Source organism: Labeo rohita, chromosome 10 (assembly GCF_022985175.1).
Source record: "Labeo rohita strain BAU-BD-2019 chromosome 10, IGBB_LRoh.1.0, whole genome shotgun sequence".
In the NCBI taxonomy this organism is placed as follows: domain Eukaryota; kingdom Metazoa; phylum Chordata; class Actinopteri; order Cypriniformes; family Cyprinidae; genus Labeo; species Labeo rohita.
This window is the reverse complement of record NC_066878.1, coordinates 24,048,642-24,063,515: the sequence shown is the minus strand read 5'-3', so window position 1 is coordinate 24,063,515 and position 14,874 is coordinate 24,048,642. Positions and strand designations below refer to the sequence as shown.

The window sequence follows — 14,874 nt, the reverse complement described above, 5'->3', positions numbered from 1 at the left end:
TAGGACAGTGTCTTAAGTACAAGCTATTAACCAAGGGGTAATCAGACTTATTTGGGATTCAATTTAGGCTAATCTACGCTTTTATGTAACTGAAGTAAACACATTATGACCAGTCTTTTCGAAAAAAAATTAGATGACTAACTTGTAAGACTAGTCAAATCCTTTTATGCAACTGGCCCCTGGTCATAAATGGCAAGTCAAAACGTTTACTACTGTAGCTATTGCCACCCTCAACAGAAGGCAAAATTATCTAATCTTTCATGAGACAAAAGTTTCATTTTAATTAGTGTTACAGACTTATGTTCAGCATTGCAAGCAACCTAGCAAAACGTGTGTGACACAACATCTTTTTCTGGACTAAGATGGGATGAAGGTAATACAAATTTGTCGGGATAGATAGCTGAAATGTGTTCAAAATCTTTGACAGTTTATCTTAATACCTCATGGGTCCTGTAAATTATATAAAGAAATTTAGGGTCAATAAGTTAATACTCAAAAAAGTATTAATTTAGTTCATTCAGTTTAAAGCTGCAGTCCGTAACTTTTTTTGGTTAAAAATGATCCAGAATCAATTTTTGAGCAAGTACGTAACCAGCCAGTGTTCAAAACTACTTACCTTAGCCCGATTCGCAACGGAAGCTTGTAATAATGTTTTCTAATTTGAGTGGTACTGGTAGGTTTTCGCAGGAAATATAAGCATGCCACTGTTCGTCTTTGTGTCATTACGTCACGTCTGTAAACATAAAGAAGGGGTCCTGGCTAGTAGGCTATGTTGCATGTGAAGATGCTGCAGGTGGCAGATCGTTTACAGCCTTTTCTCACAGCAGCTGGAATAATTAAATTTATAATTTTGGTGGCTGATTGTAATCCAGAAAGGATTATGTGTTAATGAAGCACAAGACTGAAATTAGATTATATTCCAATTTTAAATGTGCATCTAATTACAGATATGTGGGATTACACAAGATTTGCGTTTCAAAGACAACCAGTACTAAGGAGTTTCCATTTTTTTTTTTTTTTTTTTGGTTAAAAGAACAATTTCTTTATATAAAATTCAAATAGGATAATTAGAGATTAGACTGAATAGAAATTGAAGTCTAACGCTAATACACTCTATATACACATAATGCTGGTGTTGTTAACATTAACAATGACAACAAATGATAACAATAATAATAATTTGCACGATTTGATGCAATATGCGCAATGCCAGGGGTGCTCAACCCTGGTCCTGGAGATCAACCTTCCTGCAGAGTTCAGCTCCAACCCTGACCAAACACACCCAAACCAGCTAATTAGGATCTGATCTTGATAATTACAGACAGGTGTGTTTGATTAGGGTTGGAACTAAACTCTACAGGAAGGTCGATCTCCAGAAACAGGGTTGGGCACCCCTGACCTATGCAATCATTAGATTTAATTTAAACATCTACGTGGTTTACTGGACTAAAACGCTGATAAATTCAAGAAAAAATGAGATGTAAACACATGACAGCATGATTGAAATGTTAATGTGTTCAAAAAATAAATAAATAAAACACATTTATTTTGTGGCTCCTTAAAAAATTATTTGGTGCCTAAGTTTGTTTCTTATAGGAGCCAATGGCTCCTTACTCAGTTTTTTTTGTCTGGAGCCCTGGACTGACAGCCACACAAACTCAAAATATTGGATTAATTTTCTCTGAGAAGCCATGCCAGTGCACAACCCACATAAAGAAGATAAAGCTGCAAATAACTGCAACTGTAGATTTCAAACAGAGATGGCAACAAAGAGGCAAAACTTAGGGACTGCAGATTTCAACAACTGTTGTTAAACAATCTATATTTTTACAGTTCATTTTATATGAAATATTTCAATATTGTCTACCCTGTTTGTCCCCAAGCCAACAGTAAAGCAATGTTGTAATTCATGTAATTAGTATTGCTCCTAATGATTTTCATGAAGCATTCAAGAGTGTAGAGATATGTATAAATTTATCCGGTGGATTAGGTAGCCCTTATCAGTCAGCCCTCTTTCCTAGCAGACATCTTAGTCATGGTTACATAGATTAGGAGTTTTGCTAAACATTAACTAGTGACACTGTCTTTCAAAAATGTACAGTATGTTAAAGGAGAAGTCCACTTCCAAAACAAAGATTCACATATAATGTACTCACCCCCTTGTCATCCAAGATGTTCATGTCTTACTTTCTGCAGCCGTAAGAAATTGTTTTTTGAGAAAAACTTTTTAGCATTTTTCTCCATATAATGGACTGATATGGTGCCCCGATTTCGAACTTCCAAAATGTAGTTTAAATGCGGCTTCGAACGATCCCAAATGCGGTTGTAAATGATCCCAGTCAAGGAAGAAGGGTCTTATCTAGTGAAACAATTGGTTATTTTCATAAAAATAATACAATTTATATACTTTTTAATGTCAAATGCTCATCTTGTCTTACTCTCCCTGAACTTTTTTTTCCCGGTTCATTAGGGGTATGTCGAAAAACTCCCATCTCATTTTCTCTGTTTTACCTCTTTCGCTGTTTTACCTTTTTTTGTTTTTTTTGATCTTCTTTGCATGTTCACTTTGCAAAGACTGGGTCAGTACTTCTGCAGCGATGTAGGATGATTTTGAAATGATTTTTAAAGTTGAGGGAGAAAATATGATTGGAGTTTTTTGACATACCCGAACTGTCTTGAACAGAGTTCGGGGAGAGCAAGACAAGATGAATGTTTGAGATTAAAAAGTATTTAAATGCTATTTTTTAATGAAAATAACCGATCGTTTCGCTAGATAAGACCTCGGCTGGGATTGTTCACAACCACATTTGTGATTATTTGAAGACGCATTTAAACTGCATTTTGGAAGTTCAAACTCGGGGCGCCATATCAGTCCATTATATGGAGAAAAATGCTATAATGTTTTCCTCAAAAAACATAATTTCTTTAAGGCTGAAGAAAGAAAGACATGAACATCTTGGATGACAAAGAGGTGAGTACATTACATGTGAATCTTCGTTTTGGAAGTGGACTTCTCCTTTAAGAAATCCAAGACTAAAATGATGTGCAAATGAAGTTTAAAATGAGAAACAGCTGTGTTTTCTCTATCTGACATCTGTAAACATAATCAGCTGAGGTGTGTTTAGCAGTCGTCTGAATTCATCATTCAGTTTCTGGTTTAAAAACTTCCACCCAAATTGAAGTATCTAGGATATGCTGTCGATAACAGCGTAAAACCTTTAAATACTGCGCTTAATAGTAAATTGTCCATACAGGTCCTTCAGAACAGGAAACCGCTTCCACTCCCAATCACGCCACACAAGAATGTCTTGGCATTTTGCACAGCCCGAAGGTGTGCTCTCTACACATTACACAAGACCGCTATGAAACACACATTGGTTTCCTGCCGGTTATGTTAAGTAAGACGTCAAACACGTGGTTGCTGTGGTTACAGATAAACAGACATCTCATTTCAATACTGCGGCCGTTGACTGGGCATGTGCGAAATGAATCAGGTAAACTCTGAGAGAGGCAAGGGATGTTTGATATGGCCCGCTGTACACAGAGCGCAGCACGCTTCCTGAGCTGTTGAAACCTGCCACACCAGAACTAACATTTGAAGAACAACATCAGCTTTAGTTTTGGCATTCTAGGCTTTCTCTGGTGTTTGAGCAATAGTGCATTGTGTAGAGATCCAGCCTTTCTGAAATAGAGCTCTGCTATGTTTTAGCATCTGTGCTCTTTCTGAAAAAAAGAAAGTGACATTTCACCCATGCTTTCACAATCGATTCATGTTCGTTCGAACCCCTCTCTCACTGTTCCTCCATAGTAGTCCGATCTCATAAAAATGCGATCTCATAAAAATCGGTAGCACGATTTGCTGTTTCTATTTGCCGTACTATTTATACGCAGAAATTGACTTTGGCGTACATATTACGACACACAGTTTTGGCGTAGGCTACTTATAATATGGCCTAATCCTACTGCGTTTCATATGCACGCCAAGGTCAATTTCTGTGTGTAAATGGCCTGTTACGGCAAATAAACAGAAAATCGTGCTATAAGCACTTTCATGAGGTTGCGTTAACCTATAACAATTAATTTGCATTTTAAAAATGGGAACACAATGAATTCATGACAGTATTTTACATTCAAACTACCCATAAAAGTGAAAAGTTCTTAAAAAGCATCTGGAATACAATAAATTAAATGCAGTACATTTTAATAACTAAAATATTAAAGTTTGTTTTCCCAAATACACTGTTTTGCTGCATGGATTCAAAAAAATAAATAATTCTGCTACACACTTCAGATAAAACTGCATTGCAACCAATCCTTTACGGTAGGTTATTCAGAACAGAGCAACATAAAAACCAGAAAATCTAAACAGCTATACAATTATAGGACAATGCTATACATATGCTATTATAATTAGTGTTTTAATTTATTATTGTATACAGATTATAATGATATTCATTATAAACAACATGTAAAAGTCTAGCCAAAAAAAAAATGAAGAAACTGAATCGCACATCTCTCATTCGGCACGAATACAAATGTTTCCCACGAGAGGCTCTGGTGCGGTCACTTGGATTTTTTTCCTTATAGCAGCAGAAATGACTTGGACATAGGCTACAGATAAGAATAAGACATTATTTTGAACTATAGAGAGTTTACTTTTATGTTGTTTTATTCTGTTTTTCTCCCTACATAGAAGCGCTGCAAGTGCGTAATGTGACGATGTGTGAATCCTTATAATTCTGTTGTTTGTGCATGCACTAAGTTCTAATTGATGCAAATCTAATTTAACATTCTAGTTTTGTCGGTTAACTGTTCTACTGATCGGTCAACGAGCGTTGGTTGTCAGTCAGGAGATTTAACCCTAACACCACTGATGAAGAGGTAACTTTGAGAAAATTGAGATTTGTCTTTAATACGGCCATTTGGTCTGGCAGATTTTATGTGTTTTATGTTTTGTTTTTTTTTTTTCAATCGTGAATATCCACTTCATCCAGTGCTGTTTTGTTCTCTTGTGGTTGTTTTCCTCTGTGAGCGTGCTCCTGATAGATGTATTTTACCATTTTGTTGAGTTTATAATGTGACACATTTGTTCTGCTCAGCATTGCTCTCACTGATCTTTTGGTCCTCCAAAAAAAAAAAAAAACTCTGTGCATACCCTCGGAAGAAATCCTGCAGGCGCCCTTGGCTATGTTACCCGGTATCTGTGTTTCGTGTATGTTTAAATATTGAGTTTATGTCCTCTGCTAACATGCTGCATAACACGTGATCTAGTGTACAGCTTCCTCTGACCTGATTCTAGGACTTTAGGCAAACAGCAGTATTGTACATTCCAGATGTTGTATCACATAACCTTTAAAGCATTGTTTGAAAGATGAGTGCTTAAAGATGTCAGACAGCCCGTGCCTTGAACACACAGCACTCACTGAGTCACTGATAAACCTGCAGTATGATTCAGCAGTCTGCTTCTCAGAACATCCGGAACACTGCGTTTTTACATCTCCGATTAAATCCCACCTGAAAGAACAAAGTATACTTCAGTATACTTCAATATATCAACCTACTCAGATGGATTTTTCTCCCTGTGTATTTGAGTAAAGGACACTGCTGGACCGCCCTCATATGCAGCACAGGAAAATGCTGGTGCAGCAGTTGCATTAGGAGAGGTGGCACATTTGCACTGCAGCATGATGCAGTGTCTGTGCATAACCGGCGTCTTTGGTTTCTTCCCACCAGCAAAAAAAATGAAACGGAACCAAATCGATCCAGCAATGCCCCTCAAAGTGCTCACGCAGAGAAAGAGACCCTGAGCGCTGCTGCATTGCAGTGGATGCGCTGCAGTGGCACCGCACAGCTATTTTTAGGGAGAATTTATTTTAAGACTCACTGCGTCTTGCAGGTATTCTCACAGATAGTAACTCCACTTCGTGGGACTAAGCCTGCAAACTTTGCATTGGGTAGTTGACATGAAATCCTATTTCCAGCCTGTGATGTCCTGCATGTCATACATGCCGCTTTTATGAGCACATAATAATTAAGAGGCACATGAAGAAAAATTCTGGCATTTTTTTTTTAAATGAGCATTTTTATCAGGGTTCCAATTTCAAAAACTGACTTACAACCTGATAAAAATGCTCATTTAAAATACAAATATCAGTGACACTGCAGGATATTTTATAATGAGCTAGTGGAAGTGAAAAGGTGTTCAAAACAGTGGCGAACTTAGGTAGTTTTAAACTAATATCTTGATGTTGCCCATGGAAAGTATGTGTTATGTGTCAACTCCCCCGTTATCAGCTGAATCCTTAACCACCACCACTCCTACAGTCACCACTTAACTAAACCTTAGGAATTTTCCTGGTAATTTCCTTCTTTATGACCATATCAGTGTTCATTAACATGTAAAAAGACCTAAGTACAAGCATGAAGGTTACACAGCAATCCAATTTTCCCTCCTCTTCTTTGCTCATCACTCATGTTTATTTGTGGCGTCTTTGCTGTTTGCCGCCAGACTTTGGCTGCATTGAGATGTGCTCATACGTGAGTTGAATGAACAGGCTCATGTCTCTCACCTTGAAAAGGCTCCTGCTGTTTTGCTGACAATTCCACTTTACCGAGGTGCCCGTCAATGTGAGCGCAGGATGCCAAAATGCCAACATCATATGAATAGTGTCTATTTAAAATCTTGTCATTCTGCTTACAGTCTTTTCATTTGGCGTTTTCTTTCAGGCGCTGATGGTCAGTCGTATGCAAATGCACGCCGCTTTCCCGTCCTCAGAAAACACTGAACGTTGTTGCGATGTGACGGATGATAAAATGTGCCTGATCACTAATGCTGCAGGTTTAATGGGAGCGAAAAACGGCAATTAGATTAACGGGACAAAAGCAATCTGTTACACTGTCAATTATTCATGCAGTGCTGGTTGTCTCAAACATCAGCAGTTTGGATGGTAAAGATTGAATTACATTGAGCTCAAAGGCAGAATGTCTCCTGCTTCAGTGGTCACCTGATGGGGTCTGTGACCTACGAAACTAACTCGATTATCTGTCAGGATGAAGGCTGACTTTTGTTCTAATCTGCTCATCTTCATACCACCAGCCTCGAAATATCCCCAACCTTCAGTGGCTCATGTCCTGTATCGACAGTGTAGAGGGGAAGTCAGGACGGCCGGATGTGGCCACACGTTCCGGCCCATAAATGAGAGTAACTTGATGTCAGAGGTGGTTAGCGATAGCTGTCGATATTTCCTGGTGGAATCGGTTTGGTCCTAAAAGCAGAAACTAGAGCCATTAGTATGTGAAGTCATGAAGTAACTTCAGGAGGTTCTCGTCAGTCACGCAGGAAATCGTTGGAATTCACGGTTGGGTTGTCAACAGTGCCTTCCTGGTAATGGTGACAGATCCAAAAAGATTGCGGATGTGTGCGTGTGCATGTGCACGTGTGTCACAGAAGGCCTGATGTCCAGAACATGTGTGCTCTTTTTTTTCCTCTTGTGAAAAAGTACAATTTAGCATATTGTTAAAGTACTAATTTTCTGAACTGAATGTAATTTTCGTAATTTACAATTAAAATAAATGTATTATAGTTTAAAATTTGTATTAAATGCAGTTAGCTGAACTCTAGAGTTCTTTTTGACCCACTTAAGTACGTTCATATGTAATTCCCTAATTACATGTGTTCTGTTTGAAATATAGGTAAAGTATACAGCCAAATTCCTTCCTATTGTGACATATATCCAAATCTGCTTCTCACATAGGAAAACAATGTGGGGCGGGACTTGATTTTATCTGTCAGGAATTGATTGGAATGTTTAATCGTTACTGTTCGCTATTGTTGCAATATCACGTGAGTGACAGGTTGCTGGAGGTTATTGCTCCGCCCCTACACTGGTGCCATTTGTTGCACGAAGGAGGGAAAGTTGTAAATAAGTAATAACGATTACAAGGAAATATACATTTATTAGAAAAAGATACGATAAATCATATATAATAAAAACAGCAAAAAGTAAGAATTGTCCATTTTGATTTTATGTTGACTTTAAAATGTATCCTTAAGAAAAGTGTGTTTAGTGTACTTTGTATAATGAAGCAACCTTAATTTATCTAAAAGTACAGTATTGAAGTGGGCTACAAGTGCACATTTAAGATGGTCGGCCAGGTTGTGACGACTTGATTATTCAATGCTGCATTGATGACGCATTAGATACGCAATGCCAGATGTGACGTGTGCGCTGAGGTCGTGAGCTGGTGTAGAGGTGCTCATTTAAAAATGTTGATGAGCAGGGATTTTGCAGACCGGTGTGGCTAGAGGAAGTGCGGAGGAAGGCAATAGATCCAAAGTGCTCAGGGAAACACTTTGTCATCCCAGTGGTTGTCGGCACACAGGAGTGATGCGCTTTCATATATCCAGACGTTATCGAAATGTTACAGGTAGGGAGTGATATTATTTGATGCTGTTAAGAGTTTTTGAACTGGTTTAAAAAATTATTGCTTGCATTATAGTGCTGCTTTGTAAGTTGCTATATTTGAACAGAAACATAATTATTTGAATGATGCTCATCTGCTACACTGTATTGAATTAGCTGTTTGGTTGAGTAATATTATATCTGTGCACTCACATTATTTTTTTAGTGAAATGCGATGAGTCTGCATTTATTTCGGTCTCAATAGCCTGCCTGTTCAGTGCTGGCCTTCTTTTACTCTACTTACATTTCGCAGATATTTTGTGAAGGTCATTTGAATCAGACACCCAAATCATGATGTGCAGTTCAGACCCTTTTTGTACCTTATTGTTGATTTTTCTATAGTAAAACTGTTCCTTGCTCAGTGCACTTATGTGTTGTGTTGATCTGTGCAGCGGCCACCAGCACCACTCCCTCAGCCAAGACCTCCAGTCATGTGACGCGCTGCAGCGAGAGCGAGAGGAACTACTGCGTGAACGGCGGGGAATGCTTCACGCTGGAGGTCACGCCCGGGAACATCAGACGCCTCTGCAGGTACAGCTGCGCCTCCGCACGTGTGTTACACAGAGAGATTTGGTCTGTCATTCGCAGAGTCATTGTACAGTGAATGTGTTTTTTGAAGTCATTTTAGTTAAGGTTTGATTTCTTCAGGGGACACAAGGGAGGTAATGCCTCGCAAATAATTAAATGAGAAAATATCCACAGTGCGAAATAAAACAATGCCAATATTACAAATTATGACATTAAAAAGTGTATAAATCACTTGAAAAAGTAGACACTGTGCAAAAGCGATATCAGCTTTTGAAGTGGGAGGCAGTGTCTCTCTTGTCTCCTTTGTGCCCACGGGGTTTTAGCAGATCCCCTGAATGCTTGCGTAAAAGGTTTGGTGGATAGTAACTGAGAACAAATGGGGAAAAGTCGGGTGAGTGTTATGCATAGAGCTATGATTGGCCTTTTACATGCAATAAATCCCACCTTAGAATGAATTGTTCTGAATGAGTAAATATGATATTGTTAATGGGAAGAATACTAATTACAAAGTAAGTAAATAACTTAAATATCACCGCTTTATCACCGTAAAATAAAACTAGCAATGATGGTGAAATTTAAGGTACATCTCTTTCTGTGACCATCATGACACCTGCCTTGTTTACCAAGCTTTGATGACTGATGATCCGAAAATAAGCTGACTATTAAAAATAACAGCTAAATATCAATTCAAACATAAAATAGACATGAAATATGACATTTGTTATGTATTCTTATAGTTTGGAATAAAATGCTTAAGAACTTAATGAGATGTACTCTTAGTAAAAAAATATTTGTTACATTTAAAATATAAAATACAAGTTTAAATTGTATTGGCTGTTAAGTGTCGGCAATGTATATTTATTTAACCTGGTACAGTTAGGGCTTTGCCTCCTCATTTCTGAGCACCATACTGCTAGCGACGGTTTTGGGCGTGCATGACACTGACAGCACACTCTGGGGTATTAGTGCTCTTACTGTCCAATTCGGTGAATAAGCACAAACCCTGGTGCTGAAGTCAGGATTCTGTTCTCATCAGTAAGTACTGCAGTCAAGAGGAGCTTCTCTCTGTCTCTCTCTTTACTGTAAATGCGGCAGCAGAGAGACGGCAGCACTCCTCAGGGACTGTAGATCTCTGACCTTTCTATTTCAGCCATCCATCAGTGGCCACGTGACCCTTAACAAACACATGGAATTAGTGCTAAGTCAAGTATCACTAGTAGTGATTTGATCAGACTGAAGTAAAAAGAAATTATTTATGTTCAGTGCGTACAACATGGACATGAATGATTTGTCTTGTGGAGAGGTGTTCTGATACTTTACTAAGTGATCATCAACACTACATACTGGATGATAAAAGAGGAAAAAGTATCCTACAAGAAGTCCTCTTCCTGTCTGAGCACAGATGCACATTGAAGGAGGAATTTAAGCCAAATCTAGAGACCTGAAGATCACAACATGTGGGACAGCATGTCCAAAATCTAGTTGCTGTTGTTAATGTTTCTTCTCATTGTCTTTATATTGTGTAAAGATATCAAGTCTTTTTCGTTCTTCGTTTATCGTTTTTCATCATTTGGGGTAAAAAGATCATCCTGACACCACCCACAAGGCTGGGAGTTGCCTCAAGATGAATATGTAAATATTAGTGGTGTAACAGTACACAAAAATGACGCTTCAGTACATTTTCGGTAAAGAAGGGTTGAAAAAACGAAACATAAAATTGTTTTCGGTTTGCAACACCGGAGACACATGTGTGCGTGGGACTTGACTTAAGATGAGTATGTAAATATTAGTGGTGTAACAGTACACAAAAATGACGCTTCGGTACGTTTTCAGTAAAGCAGGGTGAAAAAAAAACTAAACATAAAATTGCATTTTTTTTTATTTTTTTTTTAGTAAATATTGTTTTTTTCTGAAACTGCTGTGTCTCTGTCTTTAAATAAATGTGATTATTTGTAATTATAATTTAATATTTTCCTTAAGGATATTTATTTTAATTGTCATAAAATATATATGTATATGTATTTTTTTTTTTTATAAAAAATAAAAAATCTCTCAGTTAATGATGTAAACTACATAGGCAGTCCTATTAATTGTACATTACTGTAATATTGAAGTTTATAATTAACCCAAACTTTTCACTAAAAAACACTGGAAATGTTATATGCACGCAAGTAAATTGCACATAAGGCAGTTGCTGCCTTGGACTGTGAACTTTTTCTGAAATGCCACATCAAAGATCATCACAACGGCATTTATTGTTTGAATTTCCAGATAAAATGATACTGAACTGGAAGACCAATAACTAAAATTTACTGTTACACCCCTAGTAAATATGTGGTGCACGCTTTCCTCTTAAAAACAAAATAAACAACAAACAAAAATGATGGCAATGAGATCCAGAGGAGATTTCCACATCGAAGAGGATGAAGCCCCAAGGCTACGTGTGAAGTGGAGGGTTTTGAGCGCTGTGTCATCAGGCGTTCAGCTGAATGACCAAAACTGGAACAATCTTGGTTCTGGACCTTTATAGAGTAAAAATAAATAGATGAATACTAACTAACCAGAAAAGAAGTGAAACGGTCATGTGTTAATGTATCAGCGCAAGTAAAAAGCCGCTTTAAGTGACCGTCGACCTGTGAGTGTGTTTGTATGGTGTTGTTGTGTAATGTTGTGTTGTGATGTGTTGTGCTGTGTTCATCCTCTTTCTAACCCAGGTGCCTTCCAGGATACACAGGGAACCGCTGTCAAACCACAGACCCTGTGAGAGTCGTAGACCCCAAACGTATGTGCAGTCAGTGAACATCCCCTTCACCCCCAAACACACACGCCATCGACGCTGTTTCTGCGCTGCCTCGCCACCTCCGCCACGTACAAAACATCCTCTCTGTCAGAGTTTGACAGGCCGTCCATCTGTCCCGCCGTTAGATGTGGACGGGTGCACCATGGGCTACTGTTATCTCTGCCAACATTTACACTAGAGATACTAGTGTTCAGAGACGAGCCACGTTTGAACTGTTAATTGGCTTTTCGAAGCGGAGAGAGATGAGGTGGACGTTTGCGAGACATTCAGCGGGCAACACCGGAGACACGCGTGTGTGCGGGGGACTTTTGGGTGTCAAACTCACTTCCTGTCTTCCTCTCTTTTCTCTCTGTGACTTCTGTCTTTCCCTCTCAGGTGCCCCAATGAGTTTACTGGTGATCGCTGCCAAAACTACGTAATGGCCAGCTTCTACAGTACGTCTATTTCCTCTTCCTGTCTGTGCTTGGTTTGGAGCATGCTTAGTCAGCGCTACCTCCTGTTGCTTTGTTTTTGTGTTCTTGATGGACGGTAGTCAGATCAGACAGTGATCCAGTTATATTTTGTTTTCCATTACTTCTCTTTGCATGTTTAGCGTTTATTAATCTAGTTTTGTTCTGTTGGATGCTAGTTAGCTGACAATGGTTAGACAGGGATGACATTCATCAGTCTGTACATGTTACTTATTAGGGGATACCGGGTTTCTCTGCTTCACATCATCTTAGATTTAGACAGGAACAAATTTATCAAGCTCTGTGGAGAAAATCACACCGACTGTTATGAACTATGACTTTAATCTCAGCTCATCCACATGTTTTGTGAGCTAGTCATCATGGGTAATTACGTCTTGTTAACATAAGGGTCATTGTCAGAAAATGGTGAATATTTGTGCTTGACAGTTTTCTTATTTCTTTTTAAAACACTGAAAATTTTGCTGAAATTTTGAAAATGTTTAGATTAGAAGTGTTGTTATTGTTAAACTAAAATGTAAAAAGCTATTTTAATTTGTAAAGCTGAAATAAAATGAAGTAGCAATATTAGATGAAAATTGTAAACCTAAATAAACTAGAAAATTAGAAGAAAATCAGAACTAGCTGAAGTATAATTAGAAGTTATAATAAAACTAAATCTGAAATAAAAATACAGAAATATTTTAATACTTAAAAATAACAAATGCACATAACGAACTTATACAATTAAAAATGAAAATATAAAAATATATTTTTTTTTAAATGTAATTAAATACCATTATAGTATATGAATAATACTAAAAGAACAATGGCTTAGGATTCCCTTTTAAAATTCATAATTGATAATATAATGATAACAATGATAAGAATAGTCTGTCATAATAATCCAGTATGACATTTCTTTTTCAAAACACATTTATATTTGTAATGGTATTGCATATTTGAGAAAAAAAAATCAACTTATCAAATCTATCAAAAAGTTTAGTGTCCTGCGCACAAATTGCACCTTTTCCTGAGAATGACTCTGCACCATTTAAGGTAACGACCACAGTAATAACCATGACTTAAACCTTAAAGCACACTTAAGAGTCTCTGAAGTAGATTTGACCGTGCAACCCTGTTGAAACCCATCAGGACACCATGAACACTGTGAACCTTGCTCACAAGAGGATAAATCAAATAGGACATTGAGGGAGGTATTATGGAGCAGACAGAAAATCTCCATTGATTTATCTAAAGTGCTAAAAAATAGCGAAATTTACTGGAGATCTGCACAGACAATCTATTCTCAGCTATTAATAGGGTTTGCTAATGTGTCCTTCATAGTATGACCTCCATCAGTAGAGATGCTCTGGCTCAGTGTCCAAAGAGGTTTTATCGCTGATAAATGACACGCAGGAAAGATCAGAGCTATCAGTTAAGGGGTAAATCATTGGCCCTCTAACAACACTTCATTATTACGTCGGCATTCCAGTCAAACAACCGATAAGCAAGGGTGATCGTTTTGAATTATTCTAATTGGTACAGTAATTTTACATTTTTGTGATTGTAATGAGAGTTTATGACTGGAGTGTAATTTTATGCATTCTGTATTTATGGCCAAGAATGACATTCAATGTCATTCAATTTGCCTTCAACTTTGACAGGCTCAGGTATCCGACCAACAAGCAACAGCAGGTTTTTTTGGCGTTACAGATAGTTTAGGTGACCAAGATATGCATGTGTTTAACAGCATGTTTATCTAAAACATGTGCTGGTGTAATGACATGAATAACTGAGTCTGACTTTGTCCGTAGTGAAATGTGGAGGGTTGGTCTCTATATAACGATGTGAGCGCAGTGACATCTGCATGTGCATGTCCTTGTGTCATAACGACAACCAACCATAAGTGTCTGTATATAGAGATGTACGTCGCTATATACGTGTGACAAACCATCCATATATCTCTTAATGAATTTCTAAAAGCATTAAATGATGCATTGTCATGGTGGGTTTAAAGTCAAACAGAATAGGCTTGAATGATTTCTTTTCAAATGTCTTGTGTGTCTGTGTGATCTGCCATGCTGTACTGTACATGCCGAGATGATTTCAGGTGTTTTTGGAGGTGGTTTGAGGTGGTGTTTGTGTGCAGTCAGTCAGAGTTGACATCACCGCTCAACTGTTTTTTGTTTGTTTGTGTTTTGCTTTCTTTTCATCACCTTGTCTGCCTTGGCAGAACATCTTGGGATTGAATTTATGGGTATGAATCGTCCTTTCCTCCTAGTTTGCAGATTCGTAGGTCTAGAAGCTTGAGCCTGTTTCCTTCAATTTCAGCTGGTTTCCTTTTGCTCATGAAGGGATCAAACAGCCATAACAAGATGATTGGAGATTGACATCACTATTACTCTTTATTATATTAATGCACCGGACTTCAGATGGCTGTTCAGAGCCACTCTGCAGGTTTCTAGGGTTTTAGGCAAGAAAGTGGATAGCCGCTCCAAAGCAAGTGATGTGCAGGGGGGCATTAGCCTGCATGGTAGGAAGGATGTTGTTAATTATTCATGAAGACCTCTGATATCTTCCATTCAAGGCAGATACGTAAAGCTCTCTCTCACACAGACAAACACCCACACATACA

At 38.0% G+C, this 14,874-nt stretch overlaps 1 protein-coding gene across 17 annotated transcripts in view; it reads left to right on the top strand.

Moving 5' to 3' along the window:
* nrg1 (neuregulin 1) overlaps positions 1–14,874 on the top strand; it is a 105,764-nt gene that overhangs the window by 80,574 nt on the left and 10,316 nt on the right. For 4 of the 17 annotated variants that reach the window (XM_051120846.1, XM_051120847.1, XM_051120855.1 and 1 more), the window contains 3 exons: positions 8,855–8,993; positions 12,166–12,224; positions 14,473–14,496. In XM_051120846.1, the coding sequence (XP_050976803.1) occupies positions 8,855–8,993; positions 12,166–12,224; positions 14,473–14,496 (222 nt within the window). The other 13 variants (XM_051120848.1, XM_051120849.1, XM_051120856.1 and 10 more) reach the window with 7 other exon arrangements.